Genomic DNA, 16,886 nt, shown 5'->3' on the forward strand with positions numbered 1-16,886 from the left:
GTGTGAAGGGGAGGAGGGCCATTAACGGAAGATAGAGAAGTCAATGTTCGTGCCATCAGGTTGGAGGCTACCCAGACGGAATATAAGGTGTTGTTCCTCCAACCTGAGTGTGGCTTCATCTTTACAGTAGAGGAGGCCATGGATAGACACATCAGAATGGGAATGGGAATGGGATGTGGAATTAAAATGTGTGGCCACTGGGAGATCTTGCTTTCTCAGGCGGACAGAGCGTAGGTGTTCAGCGAAATGGTCTCCCAGCCTGTGTTGGGTCTCGCCAATATATAGAAGGCCGCACTGGGAGCACCGAACGCAATATATCACCCCAGCCAACTCACAGGTGAAGTGTTGCCTCACCTGGAAGGACTGTCTGGGGCCCTGAATGATGGTGGGGGAGGAAGTGTAAGGGCATGCGTAGCACTTGTTCCGCTTATAAGGATAAGTGCCGGGAGGGAGATCGGTGGGAAGGGATGGGGAGTACGAATGGACAAGGGAGTCATGTAGGGAGCGATCCCTGCGGAAAGCAGAAAGAGGTAGGGAGGAAAAGATGTGCTTAGTGGTGGGATCCCGTTGGAGATGGTGGAAGTTACGGAGAATTATATGTTGGACACGGAGGCTGGTGGGGTGGTAGGTGAGGACAAAGGGAACCCTAACCCTAGTGAGGTGGTGGGAGGATGGAGTGAGAGCAGATGTGTGTGAAATGGGAGAGATGTGTTTGAGAGCAGAGTTGATGGTGGAAGGGAAGGAAAGCCTCTTTGTTTAAAAAAGGAAGAAATCTCCTTTGTCCTGGAATGAAAAGCCTCATCCTGAGAGCAGATGCAGTGGAGACGGAGGAATTGTGAGAAGGGGATGGCATTTTTGCAAGAGACAGGGTGGGAAGAGGAATAGTCCAGGTAGCTGTGAGAGTCCGTAGGCTTATAGTAGACATCAGTAGATAAGCTGTCTCCAGAGATAGAGACAGAAAGATCTAGAAAGGGGAGGGAGGTGTTGGAAATGGACCAGGTGAACTTAAAGGCAGGGTGAAAGCTGGAGGCAAAGTTAATGAAGTCAACGAGCTCAGCATGTGTGCAGGAAGCAGCGCAATGCAGTCATCGATGTAACAAAGGAAAAGAGGGGGACAGATACCAGTATAGGCTTGGAGCATGGATTGTTCCACAAAGCCAACGAAAAGGCAGACATAGCTGGGACCCATACGGATGCCCATGGCTACACCTTTAGTTTGGCTATCATTTGTTTTTCAAGCTTGGTCCATTATTTCTGACCTCTCTGGATTATGAGTTGTCCTACACCTGTGTAAGATAAAGACCATCAGAAATTCCTTCTCTCAGAAGATTGTGACTCTTTGCAATTCTCTCTCCCAGAGAGTGCGGTACCGGAGTCATTAATTATATTGATAGTGGATTATCGAAAGATACAGTCCTTTGCAAATGTGTTAGGTGTTTGTGTGTGTATATATATATGACTTTTGCATCATAACGTAGTAATTTTATATATTACATTGTACCGCTGCTACAAAAAAGCACACATTTCATGACATATGTGAATGATGATAAACCTGATTCTGATATGGGTCTCTGTTGTAGACTGAGAGTGGGAAGGGGCAGGGAGAGGGGAATCATGGTTGGGAAAAGAGGAAGGGAGAGGGGAGGGAGCGGAAGGACCAGAGAGACATTCTGTAATGATTGATAAACCAATTGTTTGGAATCAAGCAACACACATCAAAGTTGCTGGTGAACGCAGCAGGCCAGGCAGCATCTCTAGGAAGAGGTGTAGTCGACGTTTCAGGCCGAGACCTGACGAAGGGTCTCGGCCTGAAACGTTGACTGCACCTCTTCCTAGAGACGCTGCCTGGCCTGCTGCGTTCACCAGCAACTTTGATGTGTGTTGCTTGAATTTCCAGCATCTGCAGAATTCCTGTTGTTTGTGTTTGGAATCAAATGACCTTGCCTGGTGTCTCAGGACTGGGTGTGTCTGCACATTCACCACCCCCGTCCCTGGCACTCCTTCTCTGCCACCTGTCCAACACCCCTCCCGCGGTGCTCCACCCTCACCATTCCCAACATCCTTTGCTTCTGCCAGATTTACAAACTTGCTCCCTGCTCCACGTTGTCAAATAAAGTACTTTGCAAAAGTCCAAGGCACCCTAGCTATATCCACGCACCTCAGACTTTAGCACAGTACTGCACTTGAACTATGTGGGTGTCATTGGGGTACTGGGAGAGAGCAGGGAAGTGGTGATCAGGACAAGATTGGAGCTACAAAATCTTATTAAATGGTGGTGTAACTTTGACGAGCTCCGTCAATAATCCTTGTTCCTCTTTCTGTTGAAGCAAGATGGTTCCTGAGTGAGTAACTCGTGGCAAGCTGAACAATTCTTCCGTTCTAATCACTCTACTCTTTGCACCTGATTGTCTACCTGCATAGCATGTTCGCTGCAACTCTAGCACTTTCTTTATTTGTTGAGATACAGCATGGAATAGGCCCTTCTGGCCCTTCAAGCCATGCCACCCAACAAGCCACCAATTGAATTCTAGGGTAACCACAGGACAATTTACAATGATCAGATAACCTACCAACCGGTACGTCTTTGGACCGTGGGAAGAAACTGGAGCATCTGGAGGAAGCCCAGAGTGTCATGCGGAGAACGTCCAAACTCCTTGTAGACAGCGGCAGGAATTGCCTGCACTGTAAAGCATTGTGCTAACCACTTTAAGTTCCTCAGGGTCAATATCACAATATCACAAATGACTTGACTTGGTCCATCCAAGCAGAGTTCACTGCCAAGAAGGCCCACCAGCGCCTTTATTTCCTGAGAAAACTAAAGAAATTTGGCCTGCCCCCTAAAACCCTCACTAATTTTTATAGATGCACTGTAGAAAGCATTCTTCTAGGGTGCATCACAACCTGGTATGGAAGTTGTCTTGTCCAAGATCGAAAGAAGCTACAGAAGATCGTGAACACGGAGCAACACATCACACGAACCAATCTTCCGTCCGTGGACTTACTTTACACCGCATGCTGTCGGAGCAGTGCTGCCAGGATAATCAAGGACACGACCCACCCAGCCAACACAATTGTGTCCCTCTTCCCTCCGGGAGAAGGCTCAGGAGCTTGAAGACTCGTACAGCCAGATTTGGGATCAACTTCTTTCCAACTGTGATAAGACTGCTGAATCGATCCTGACCCGGATCTGGGCCGTACCCTCCAAATATCCGAACCTGCCTCTCGGTTTTTTTTTGCACTACCTTACTTCCCATTTTTCTATTTTCTATTTATGATTTATAATTTAAATTTTTAATATTTACTATCGATTTGTACTCCAGGGAGTGGGAAGCGCAGAATCAAATATTGCTGTGATGATTGTACGTTCTAGAATCAATTGTTTGGCAACAATAAAGTATGAAGTATAACCACTGCGCTATTGTGCCATCCTTAGGGCAGAGTTCCCAACATTATTTATGCTACGGACCAATACCATACAAGGGGTCTGTGGACCCAGGCTGGGAAGCGCTGCTTTAGAAATTCTCAGGTAGAGTTTCCTCTGGAGGCAAATATGATAGAGGCATTCACAAGGCACTTTGATAGGCATGTGTATATGTATGAAATGGACGGTGTGTAGGCCGAAGGCATTAGTTCAGTCAGTCATCTAATTTATTTCGTTCAGCACAGCTTTGTGGGCCGAAGGGCCTGTTCTTGTGTGGTACTCACAGGGCTTTGGAGGGATATGTTCTGTGTGCAAGTTGATGTAAAAGATCAGGTTGGCATCTGTTAGTTGGGCTGAAGGGCCTGTTTCTGTGTTGTAGTATTCGATGTACTGTTCTATGGTCTAAGATCTACCTGAAACTCTATCAGATCTGTGAGGAGCCAGGGTAGTGTAACAGTTATCCTGACCCTGTGACAGCTCGGGCCATTCCGGAGTTTGGGGTTCAGTTCTGGCGCCATTCTGAAGGAGTGCTCCCCATGCAACACATGGACTTTCCCCTGGTTTTCCGGTTTCCTCCTACAGTCCAAAGATGTACTGAGCAGGTTAATTGGTCATTGTAAGTTGTCCCGTGATTAGGTTAGGGTTAATCAGGGTTGTTGGGAGTTACTGGGCCTTGTGGCTCTAAGGGCCAGAAAGGCCTACTCAGTGCTGTGTCACTGAATAAATAAATATCTTTCATAAGCATACCACACTTGTTATTATTTCACAGGACCGCATGTGGGAGAACGACATCTCCTTCATGAACAAAAGACCATGGCAGAGGAAGTACTTCTTGCTGCACTTGGTAAAACTCCATCTTCCCCAGAACACACTGCCGCAATTCTACAGGGGCATCACAGAGAGCCTCAGCCATTACCGTCTGCTTTGGTGTCTCACAGTAAACGGGAATTACAGCGGACTGTCAGGTCAGCTGAAAAGGGTCACTGGCTGCAGTCTACCGTCACTGCAGAACTTGTACGTGTCCGGGACAAAGAAGCGGGCAGGAAAAAACATTGTGGGCACTACCCACCCTGTGAACTCCCTTTTCCAAAAGCTCCCTTCTAAAACGTTCGATAGGGATATTAAGATGAAAACTTTTCAGCACCTTAAAAGTTTCTTCCCCCGGGCAATTAATCTGATCAATCATTCTATTGAGCCCCCCCCCTCTATTACCCCCATCATGGCGCCGTATTGTAAGTGCTTTAAACCACTCTTTATAAAGCTGTTTAAAAGTAAATACATGCTGGGATTTATGTGTTTATGCACCTTTCATTCCATATTTGTACTTTAACATTGAAATTCATTTTTATTTAATCCTTTATAATTGTTGAACATTGCTGTTTTCTGTTACGTGTCGTGTCCTCACCAACACTCCATGGCAAATTCCTAATGCTTGTACCGTCAATGTATAGGGTGAGTAAAGTTGACCCTTGATCCAAACGTAACCCTCGTTTCCTTTTCTAAACAGTAAACTGGAAAGGATACAATCTCCAGCTCCAGTTCAAGATGGCATTGGATAGGGATCTGCTTCAGCTGACAGAGGAATCAGAGATGTGCCTGCTAGTGTTTTATCTTGGCCGAAACCAAGGCTTTCTCTTCGAAAATGAACGAGGCTTCAGATTCAGTGAAATTCATTTGGAGGAATATCAGGTGATGATTTTTTTAATTAGCTACTCAAAAAATATGTGATAAATTTAAAATGCTATAATCTTACAATTAAAATAGGATGCCAATTCATTTTATGGTAAAACTCTTAAATGTAATTTGTGTATGTTCATTTTTGATATCAAAATTAGTTTTAATGTACAGAGGTAGAGGAGCCTTAGGTCCCATACCAACAGGTGCAGGAATAGTTGTTGCCCTTCACCCATCAGGCTCTTGAACCAGCGTGGATAACTTTACTCACCTCAACTCTGACTGATTCCACAACCTGTGGATTCATTTTCAAGGACTCTACAACTCATGTTCTCAATATTATTTATTACTTTTTTTTGTAATTGCACAATTTGTCTTCTTTTGCACACTTTTTGCTTGTTTTCGTTTGTGTGTAGTTTTTCATTGATTCTATATTATTTCTTTGTGAATGCCCTCAAGGGTGGCTTACACTCAGTGACCACTTCCTTGTTAATGCAATTATCTAATCAGCCAATCAGGTGTCAGCTCAATGCATAAAAGCATGCAGACATGATCAAGAGTTTGTTGTTACTTGGAGTTAAGATTGGTCACCGGGTTTCAGATGGTGTTTCTGTCTTTGCAACAGAATTATTAGCAATCCTCTGGGCCTTATGGTGGATGGAAGACTCTCGACCACGTAGGGTTATCATCTGTTCAGATTCTGCTGCTGCTTTAGAGTCTATAAAAGGGAGTAAATCAAAAGCTCGTCCTGACATAGTTATTGAGATTCTCTTAGTGTTGTTTAAAGTAGGGAAGATGGGTTGTGCAGTTAGATTTTCATGGATACCTGGGCATGCTGGGGTGGAGGGAAATGAAATTGTGGATGGCATTGCAAAGTCTTCCTTACAGAACAAGCAAGTAGAAATTAGAGTTCCCCTAGGCAGAGCAGAATTGAGAAGTAGGATTAAAAAAGGTATAGAGAAGAAGTGGCAGGAGGATTGGAAAAATGAATTAAGGGGCAGGCATTATTTTTCTAGTCAACCACTAGTTAAAAAGGTCTCAGACTGTTACCTTTTAAGTCGTAGAGATATGGTGAAATTTACAAGACTTAGGTTGGGGCATTGTGGGCTAAACTATTATTTAAAGATAATAGGAAAACATCCTACTGGATTATGTGACTGTGGTAGTCCAAAGACAGTAATCAATACAAAATTGAAAGAAGCATGTTGTTCAAGAGGCTATCTGGCTTAAATTTATTTTGGTTTTCTATTAAATCTTTGTTTGGCCATCAAAAGAATCAACACCTGATTGAAGAGTCTATTATTCAGTTTATACGTGATGTTATGTACCTCATAACTGGGTTGCCAAACCAGCAGAAATGGACCACTTAGTTGGAGTCTGGATTACTGGAAGCTAATAAAGTTTTATTAAAGAAATAAGTAACACAGTACTCTAATCGTACGGATATAAATGCAACAGGTTAGCAACGATAAAACACACATGTACACAGAACTAGGGTAATAGGAATCAATCAAGCTCTATCGCAGTCTAGGGGTAAAATGATCAGTCTCAAGTGACGCAGGGTTCAGTTCAGCTTAGTACAGTTCACAGTAATCGCTGTTGTGCCGTTGGAGAGAGACAGAATGCAAATTTGATTCAGCAGACCTTTGATGTTCACAGGTGGTTTCGGTTGGACTCTTTTACGTCTTCTGTGGTCACCGACTGTGACCCCTCCGTTCCGGATACGACCGTTCTTCCGCGGTGAACCCGGCACCCAGGCAAGGGCGGACACACACACCAGATTCCCACCGATTGTACCCTTTTCACCCTGTGCGTCTATGGTCGGTTCCCGCGAACCAGACCCCCAACTCCACCAACTTGTGGGGGCACACCCTTCTTCCAGGGTCTTGTTATCTCGTGATCTCATGGTGTGTGTCGTGCCTTAGCGAACCTGTTCTTTTTATCCCCCTGCTGGGGTATCGCCTGTCCATCAGTTCAGGTTCAAAGCAACCGGTCTGTCAATATTTTGAAGTGTGTTTCTTTCTCGTTAATCTCTCTGTTCTCTCTTATTAGCATTTTGAATGTTTCTCCATTGTCTCTCTTATCTCGCTCATCAGCATCAATCTTCTGATAACTTGGTTTGTTGTCACGGTGAGACTAGGTTGTATTCGAGAATTTGAGTTCCTTGAAGTTCTATAATTAATTATACATCCTGCGGAGGGCTGTAATACTCCTAGGTGCGTCTAAACTGCCGGAAATAGAAGAGGAAGAAGAAGAAGTGTTTGTTGTTCAGACCAAACATCAGAATGAGGAAGAAAGGTGATCTAAGTGATTTTTGACTGAGGTTTGATTGTTGGTGTCAGATGGAGTGGTTTGTGCACCTCAGAAGCAGCTGATCTCCTGAGATCTTCCACACACAACAGTCTCTGGAGTTTACTGAGGACGGTGCAAAAAACAAAAACTGATCCGGAGAGTGGCAGTGTTGTGGGTAAAAATGCCTTGTTAATGAGAGAGGTCAGAGGAGAAGGACCAGACTGGTTGAAGTTAACAGGAAGTCAAAAGTAACTCAAATATCACAGTGGTGTGCAGAAAAACACTTCTGAATGCCAAACCTTGAAGTGGATGGGCTACAGCAGCAGACGATCAAGGACATACACTCAGTGCCCACTTTAGTAGGTACAGGACACAGGTACACATACTTGGATGATAAACTTACTTTGAACTTAATGATGTTTATTCTGAGCCTTCCTTAAAAGTAAAGGTGATTACGATTGAACACTTTATTACTGACCTTTACTGGGTTTTTATTTTCTCAGTCTTCTTCTGGGATATGAATTTCTAGTGTCACTGGTATCAGCTCCCCAGACACTGCACCATTCGAGAGCGGCTGCTGGAGATTTATTTTTGGCTCCTAACCAGGCTGTAGGCGGCCTGCGTTTGGAATGTAGTCCATGCTCATGGGTTTATTTTTAAATCTCATTTAGTTCATCTGCACTTGATTCGAATTTGAAGTGGCTTTTGTTGCCGGGCTAATGAAGTCTCAAATCCCACAGGCTTTAATACACTGAACTGGTGAGATGAAGCTTCATGCAGAAATAAACCAGGCATCTCAACTCTCCCTAACTTTCAACGGAGCGAGGGACCCACAGTTTGCATAGCTGTCATCTCATTATCATTACTTTTTATTTTATTTTTCATTATTTGGAGACACAGTGCCTAACAGGCCCTTCTGGCTGAGTGAGACGCACTACCCAGTAACCCACCTACTTAACTCTAGTTAATAACGGGACAATTACAGTGACCGATTAACCCACTAACTAGTATGTCTGGAGTGTGGGAGGAATCCGGAGGAAACTCACTTGCACACAATGAGGAATGTACAAAATCCTTCCACCAGAATTGAACTCCAAACTCCGGTGCCCCGTGCTAGCCCTTAACGCCACTGTGACGCCATTTTTGACTTTTTTTTTATTGACCAATAATGTTGAATTTTCTTGTTCAGACGGTTTGCTTCCATGAGGATACAAAGTATGTCACTCTGAGAGTTAGAGGAGGCACTGGAAAATGTGAAGAGGGGCAGGTGTGCATTGACGTATCCCTGAAGATCAGACACCATTCAAATGGTGAGTTATTTCCTACTTATTCAGTAATAATTAATCGTGTCACGATGATGCCACCCTCAGGAGCAACACCTTATGTTCTGCCTGCGTAGCCTCCGACCTGATGGCATTAATATCAATTTCTCCCTCCGATAAATTTTTTCCCTCCCCCTCCGCCCTTCTTCTATTCCCCACTCTGGCCTCTTATCTCTTCACCTCCCCTGGTGCCCCACCTCCTTCCCTTTCTCCCATGATCACTCTCCTCTCCTATCAGATTCCTTCTTTTCCAGCTCTTTACCTTTCCCGCACACCTGACACCTTCCAGCTACCCTCCTTCCCCCTCCCTACTTTTTTATTCTGGCGTCTTCCCCCTTCCTTTTCAGTCCTAAAGAAGGGTCTTGGCCCAAAACGTTGACTGTTTATTCATTTCCATAGATACTGCCTGACCTGCTGCGTTCCTCCAGCATTTTGTGCGTGTGTTGCTTATTCATTAATATTTTAATGCTCTATTAATTTTACAAAATCAGTAAAAAAATAATTCATAGGTAATCTTTCCAATTGTAGAACAATTATCTTTTTTCTTGTGAACATACTTTGTATAATTTACTTTTAATTTATATTTCACCGTGCATAATGTCTATATGATGCCATGTGTCTGCGATGCTGTTGCAAGTTCGTTGCAACTGTGCACACATGTACTTGAGCAATAAAGCCAACTTTGACCATGAATGTTACATCGGTATTTGTTTTGAGTCTTTGTGGACTTTCTGATTGTGTTTCAACACAAGTACTGCCTGAGCTATCCCTGTAAACTCTGCCCATCTGTTGTTCTAGTTGGATGCCTTTATTGACTGTGGAGTCAATTATATTAATTCCCTTTGTTGACTTCTTATCCTTGACCTCCAGTTCATTCAATAATTCACACCCTACCCTGTCCAGATCTACCTTAACCGTTAGCCCTTGTTGAACCAGGGTGGAAATGGATAATAAATGGGGGCATAACTTTAAGGTGATTGGAGGAACGTTTGGGGGGGGGGATGTCAGAGGTACGGTAAAAGTTTTAGGCACTTGCATATAGCGAGGATGCCTAACACTAGTGCACAGTACTTGATTTGTAAACTTGGAGTGGAGAGTGAGTTTGCAAATATGAGAACAAAGGATGTTGGGAATGGCGAGGGTGGGGTGCGGGACAGGTGGCAGAGAAGGAGTTCTGGATCAGGGGGTGGTGGCGTGGGTGCAGACACACCCGGCCCTGAGACACCAAGTAAGGTCATTTAATCCCAAACAATTGGCTTATTGATCATTACAGAATGTCTCTAAGATGCATCCCGTTCTCTCCCTTCCCCTCTTTCCCAACCATGATTCCCCTGTCCTGGCCCTTTTCCAACTCTCAGTCCACCACAGAGACCCACATCACAAACACATTTATCATCACTCACATGTTATGAAATCAGACATCCCACCCTGCAAAAACTCATTTCAAGGAGATAGCACCATCAATTTACGGGAGACTCCCGGATCTTCCGGGAGAGGTGGGATGTCTGCAACAGAGTAGCTCCTTAGCTAGTTTAAATAACGTTAGCTATGCTAATGAACGAATGACACCTGTTAAGCTCACCTCAACATGAGTTTTACAGTCTTAACCCACCATGGGCAATAGAAAAGTCACTGTTGTGAGCAACACTGTCATTATTTTTGACCCCTATTAGGCAGGGGTACACTTTAGTGTAGTCTGGGGTGACATATATTTTATATTTTCTTTTTTTTGGAACACTCTCCCATGGCGCACGCTCGCGCTCTCGCACGCGCTCTCTCTCTCTCGCGCTCTCTCTCTCTTGCTCTCGCACTCTCTCTCTCGTGGTTGCTCTCGCTCGCTCTCAAAAAATTTGCGGGCATCAGGGAGCCGCTATTAATGCGCAGGAGACTCCCGGAACTTCCAGGAGAGGTGGGATGTCTGTGAAATCTGTTTTGTTTTTGTGGCAGCAGCATAGTGCAATATATAAAATTACTACAGTACTGTGCAAAAATCTTAGGCACCTTAGCTATACATATGTGCCTATGACTTTTGCACAGTACTGTAGGATTTTTACACAGAGAGTGAAACTTGCAGGGAGTGTGGCGGTAGGAGCAAATATATTAGAGATATTTGAGAGATTTTCAGATAGAAAAACAGAAGGTTATGTGGGAAGGAAGGATTAGATCAGGGATTCCCAAGTTTTTAATGCTGTGGGCCAATGCCATTAAGCAAGGGGTCCGTGGAGCTCACGCTGGAAATCCCTGAGTTAGATTGACCTTGGAGTAGGTTAAAATGCTGGCACAACATTGTGGGCCGAAGGGCCTGTACTGTGCTGTACTGTTGTATGCTCTATGAACCCAAGTGGGTTCTGACTCCTGACAGGTAAAATGAAGTTCTCATCTTACTGTTTAACTTCATTGCATGCCATCTATGTTTGGATCCGGGAGATCCCAGCTCTTTGTTCTGGCACATTTGAAACTTTAAGCTTAATAGTGTTATCAGGAGCTGTGGAGATAGCCTGAATGTTCTGTACTGGCTATTAATAGAAAACAAACGGAACTAATTTTGTAGTTTGATGTACTTTGAATGTGATTCACTTGGCATATGATTATCTTTGATGTGACACTTATCGCTTGCTAGCGCTCAGTTATGTGAAAGCCTCATGTACCATACTTTGAAATGACTTCCTCAGACAAAACAACAGATGTGCAGTCGGATCTGTTACACGAGCCTGCCAGAGTTACGGGGCTGTAATTCGCCTCCACCTCGTCAGGGGCAAAAGAAATTTGGCACATCCACATGGACCCTTAGCAACTTTCACAGATGCTCCGTAGAAAACATCCCATCTCAGTACGGCAACTGCTCTGCCCCGACCACAAGAAGTTGCAGAGAGTTGTGGACACAGCTCAGCACATCATGGAAACCAGTTCCTGCTCCATGGACTGTGTCTCCACCTCTCACTGCCTTGGTAAAGCAGCCAACAGAGTCAAAAACCCCACCCATCCCAGACATACTCTCTTCTCCCCCTCTCATCGGGCAGAAGATACAAAAGCCTGAAAGCTCGTACCACCCAGCTCAAGGACAGCTTCTATCTCACTGTTGTAGGACTATGTTCTGTGCTGGATCGCAGCACATTTTCCTTGTCAATACCCATGCCCTTTACAACAGGAATCAGTAAAATGGGCAGAGACATTTTGTAAACTGTGAGCAGAATCCACTAAAATTCCTTTCGGTAGTCCTGACACAAACCTGGAGTATGGCATTCATCATCAGGGTCACCCTCCATCCAGGCCATGACTCCTCCTTGCTGCTGCCATCGAGCAGAAGTTCAGGAGCCTTTGGTCCCTCTCCACCAGGTTGAGGAAGAGCTATTACCCTACAACCATCAGGCTAATGAATCAGTGTGGAAAACGTCACTCACCTCAACACTAAACTAATCCCACAACCTCTGGACTCACTTTCAAGGACTCTACAACTCGTTCTCAGTATTTATTTGCTTATTTATTATTATTATTTTATTTGTATTTGGACAGTTTATCAGCTTTTGCTCATTGTCAGTCTTTGTGTGGAGATTTTCATTGATTCTATTGTATTTCTTTGATCTACTATGAACGTCTGCAAGAAAATGAATCTCACAGTAGTACATGCTGACATACAAGGAGTGATTGATAAGTTCATGGCCTAAGGTAGAAGGAGATGAGTTATACAGCTCTCATTACACACACGTGCAGTTCAACTCTGAGTGAAAATGCAAAAAGTTTGAAGTTAATAACTCATCTCCTTCTACCTTGGGCCATGAACTTATCAATCACCCCTGCTGTGGACCACTTCTGGAGGTCCAAGATGCCAACCTCTACAAAGAAGGGATCCGTATGCTCCACAACCGCTGGACCAAGTGTGTAAATGTAGGAAAAATAAATGTGCTAGGTTTTCTAAAATTACCTCTTTCTACCTCAGGCCACAAACTTATCAATCCCTCTCGTAAACGTACTTTGATAATAAAATTACTTTGAACCTTACATCAGATCAATATTGAGCGAGCTTTGGAGATTCCTGCAGTAAATTGTACTGGTCTCAACAAGGAGGAAGTAGTGTGATATGATGCATCTCATAGACAAATAACCCAAAAATATTCCCTTCCTAGCACAAGGGTGAACAACGATTGATTGAAGTATTGAATTACTATCTCTGGATCGATAGAAGAGGGGATAAAGATTTGTTTATTTATTTACTGAGCTACAGCGTGGAACAGCTCCTTCTGGCCCTTTAAGCCAAACGCCCAGCACTCCCAATTTAACCCTAGCCTAATCATGGGACAATTTCCAATGACCAATTAACCCTCTAACCAGTATGTCTTTGTGCCGTGGGTGAAAACTGGAGCACCTGGAGGGAATCCAGATGATCACAGGGGAGAACGTACAAACTCCTTGCAATCAGTGGCAGGAGAGGGGACAGAATGGACAAGTTCTTGAAGACAAATGCCGGGCCGCCAGCACAAGTGGCGGATGCAGGTTTGATTTCAACATGTAAGAGAAGTTTGGATAGATACATGGATGAGAGAGGGGACTATGGTCCTGGTGCAGATCAATGGGACTAGGCAGATTAATAGTTCAGCATGGACTAGATGGGAAGAATGGCCTGTTTCTGTACTGTGGTGCTCTATGACTCGATGGTCCAATATTTGAACACTGGCGTTAACCCGCTAAAGACCCCAAGGTAATCCAGTTATTGTAACAGCGAATAATTTCATAATCACACATTCCTCCATTAAAGAGTGAAGAGTGTTCCTCCAATCCTCCACTGGACAGCCAGGCTGGGTAACAGCTTCTTCCACCTGGCTGTGAGAATAATGAATACCCTGCCCCCAGCGAGGTCTTGAGGAAATTTTAGGCCAGTTAGCCTGACTTCAGTACTTAGCAAGATGTTGTCCATTATTTTGGGGTACTTGGGGATACATGACAAAATAGGCCAAAATCAGTATGATTTCCTTATGAGGAAAACATGCCCGACAAACTTGTTGGAACTCTTTGAGGAAATAACTGGCAGGATATCCAAAGGGGAGTCAGTGGACGTTGTGTACTTGGGTATTCAGCAGGCCTTTGACAAGGTGTCGCTCAAGAGGATGCTAAACAAGAGCCCATGGTATTACAGGAAAGATACTAGCATGGACAGAAGATTAGCTGTCCGGCAGGAGGCAAAGAGTGGGAATAAAGGGGTCCTTTTTTGGTTGTCTGCCGGTGTCTAATGGTGTTCCACAGGCTTCAGTGCTGTGACCGATTCTTTTCACGTTATATGTCGATGATTTGAGTGAACAAATTGATGGCTTTGTGGCCAGGTTTGCAGATTAAATGGAGATAGGTGGAGTGGCAGGTAGTGTTGAGAAAGCAGGGTGTCTGCAGAAGGATTTAGACAGATTGGGAGACTGGGCAAAGAAATGGCGGATGGAATATAGTGTAGGGATGTGCATGGTCATGCAGTTTCATAGAGAGAATAAAAGCATAGACTATAAGAGGGGAGAAAATTCAAAAATCAGAGGTGCGGGAGTCGGGAGTCCTTGTGCAGGATTCGCTAAAGATTAACATGCAGATTGAGTTGGTGATACAGAAGGCAAATGCAATGTTGGCATTCATTTTGAGAGGAGTAGAATATAAAAGCAAGGATGTAATGCTGAGTCTTTATAAGGCTGAGTGATCCTTGGAATAAAAGGTTTAACATATGAGGAGCATTTAATGGCTTTGAGCCTGTACTCACTGGAGTTTAGAAGAATGAAGGGGGATCCCATTGAAACATTGCATCAGAATAGAGGGACATCCATTTACAACAGAGATGAGGAAAATTTCTTTAGCCAGATGGTGGTGAATTTGTGGAATTCATTGCCACAGATGGCTGTGCAGACCAAGTCATTGGGTATATTTAAGATGGAGGCTGATAGATTCTTGATAAATCAGGGCAAATACAGGTTTTGGGGAGAAGGCAGGAAAATGGGGTTGAGAGGGATAATAAATCAGTCTTGATGAAAGGCAGAGCAGACTCTGGGCTGTTTGCCTAAATCTGCTACTATGTCTTATGGTCTTTTGGTCTCATTAAGTATGTACGGAACTAGGTGACAGTTTAGCTCAAAATCTGACAAACACTAAAATGTCTTCTTTTTTTAAATGACTACTGTAATTGTACTGGGAGTACATTCACACAATAGGATAATTTAAATTTAAATAATAATTCAAGTTTGTAACAAATACCTGTTCCCTTGGTATTAAAACATGCATAGAAATGTGGTATTCAATTAAAGACTGTGTTTATAATTTTCTCAAACATTTGGGATCATTTTAATTCAGCAAAAGATACTTAGAAATTGATGGAGAAAGGGAAGGAAGACAACGTGAGTGTTATAATTATTGTAAACAGATGATAAATATTAGTCACAGGAGTTTCTGCAGATGCTAGAAATATTGAGCAATGCACACAAAATGCTAAAGGAACTCAGCAGGTCAGACAACATCTATAGAGGGTAATAAATATTTGATGTTTCGGGCTGAGATCCTTCATCAGGATCATCAATGTTGTTGGCTGGAGAGATTGTGGATCTGCAGACGAGGGAAAAGGGGAAGGCCTGGGTGGCAATCAGGGGCCCCAACCTTTTTGTATGCCATGGACCACCACCATTAACCGAGGGGTCCGTGAACCCCAGGGTGGGAACCCCTGGTGGCAGGCATCCTTGACGATGTGGTCAGCTTTCCTGAAGTATTGGTTATCTGCTGGCTTGTGGGAAGGGTATATGAAAGAGGTGACCGGTCCAGAGATCTGATAGCTGTGGGGAAGAAACTGTTCCTAAATTGGGATGTCCAGCTTGCAAGCTCCTGTATTTTCTCCCAGAAGGTAAAAAAAGAGAGATGCTGTTGCACCATTGCAGGCACAGGCCCCTCCACCGCTGAGGACGTCTTCAAAAGGTGAGGCCTTAAGAAGGTGGAATTCATCCCTAAGGACCAGGACACGCCCTCTTCTCATTGCTACCATCAGGGAGGAGGTACAGGAGCCCAAAGATCCACACTCAATGTCTTAGGAACAGCTTCTTCCCCTCCAGCATCGGATTTCTGAACGGTCCATGAATTCCTGTGTTACACTCGCAAATTTCTATAGCTGTACCATGCAGATCATTCTGACTGGCTGCATCACCATCTGGTATGAGGGTGGGGGCACTGGGCAAGGATCAATATAAGTTGCAGAAAGTTTTAAACTCAGTCAGCCCCACCGTGGGCACTAGACTCCTCGGCAAACAGGACACCCTGAAGGAGCGATGCCTGAAAAAGGCAGCATCCATCATTAAGGACCCCCATCACCCTCATCTCATTGCTACCATCAGGGAAGAAGTACAAGAGCATGAAGACACACACTCAATGATTCAGGAACGGATTCTTCCCCTCTGCCATCAGATTTCTGAATGGACATTGAACCCATGATCTGACTTTTTTTCTCTCTTTTTGCAATGCTAATTTAATTTAAAAAATATTTATTTATACTTACTGTAATTTACTACCTGCATATAACCCTGTCTTGGACCTCCAGAAGTGGTCCACAGCAGGGATAATTGATAAGTTCATGGCCTAAGGTAGAAGGAGATGAGTTATTAACTTCAAACGTTTTGCATTTTCACTCAGAGTTGAACTGCACATGCATGTAACGAGAGCTATATAACTCATCTCCTTCTACCTTAGGCCACGAACTTATCCCTGTAGCTTTGTATGTTCCTGCACATTTGATTTACATATCAGCAGGTTCAGAAACAATTATTACCCTTCAACCATCAGGCTCCTGAACTAGCATGGGTACCTTCACTCCCCTCAACACTGAATTGATTCGTAACCTACGGACACAAGTTCTCAATGTTATTTATTTACTATTTATTTTGGGTGGTGGGGTGGAGCTACGTCTCTACCAAAGTGGGTGTAAGGCGGTCTTTCCCTCTGCTAGCCTGCAGGTCACCCTTGGGCAAGGTGTAGCACCTGCTTAGCCCCCCGAATCAGGGTCATATGAAGCCATGGGAGCTTGTGGTGGATGTAAATAATCAAGAAATGGTTAATCAAACACTATATTGAGAATATTACTCAATTATTACCGAAATATTGAACATTATTTTGCTCTCTTTTTGCACTACCTACTTTTTACGTGTTTCTTACTGTAACGGTAATATTCAATGTAT

General features: G+C 43.9%; 1 protein-coding gene across 1 annotated transcript in view; it reads left to right on the forward strand.

The window, feature by feature from the left end:
* amh (anti-Mullerian hormone) overlaps nt 1–16,886 on the forward strand; it is a 60,469-nt gene that overhangs the window by 34,534 nt on the left and 9,049 nt on the right. Inside the window, exons 2-3 of the mRNA XM_063032759.1 lie at nt 4,929–5,110; nt 8,577–8,697. Of these exons, the coding sequence (XP_062888829.1) occupies nt 4,929–5,110; nt 8,577–8,697 (303 nt within the window). The remainder of the gene's footprint in view (nt 1–4,928; nt 5,111–8,576; nt 8,698–16,886) is intronic.

This window comes from Mobula hypostoma, chromosome 24, assembly GCF_963921235.1.
Source record: "Mobula hypostoma chromosome 24, sMobHyp1.1, whole genome shotgun sequence".
NCBI lineage: Eukaryota > Metazoa > Chordata > Chondrichthyes > Myliobatiformes > Myliobatidae > Mobula > Mobula hypostoma.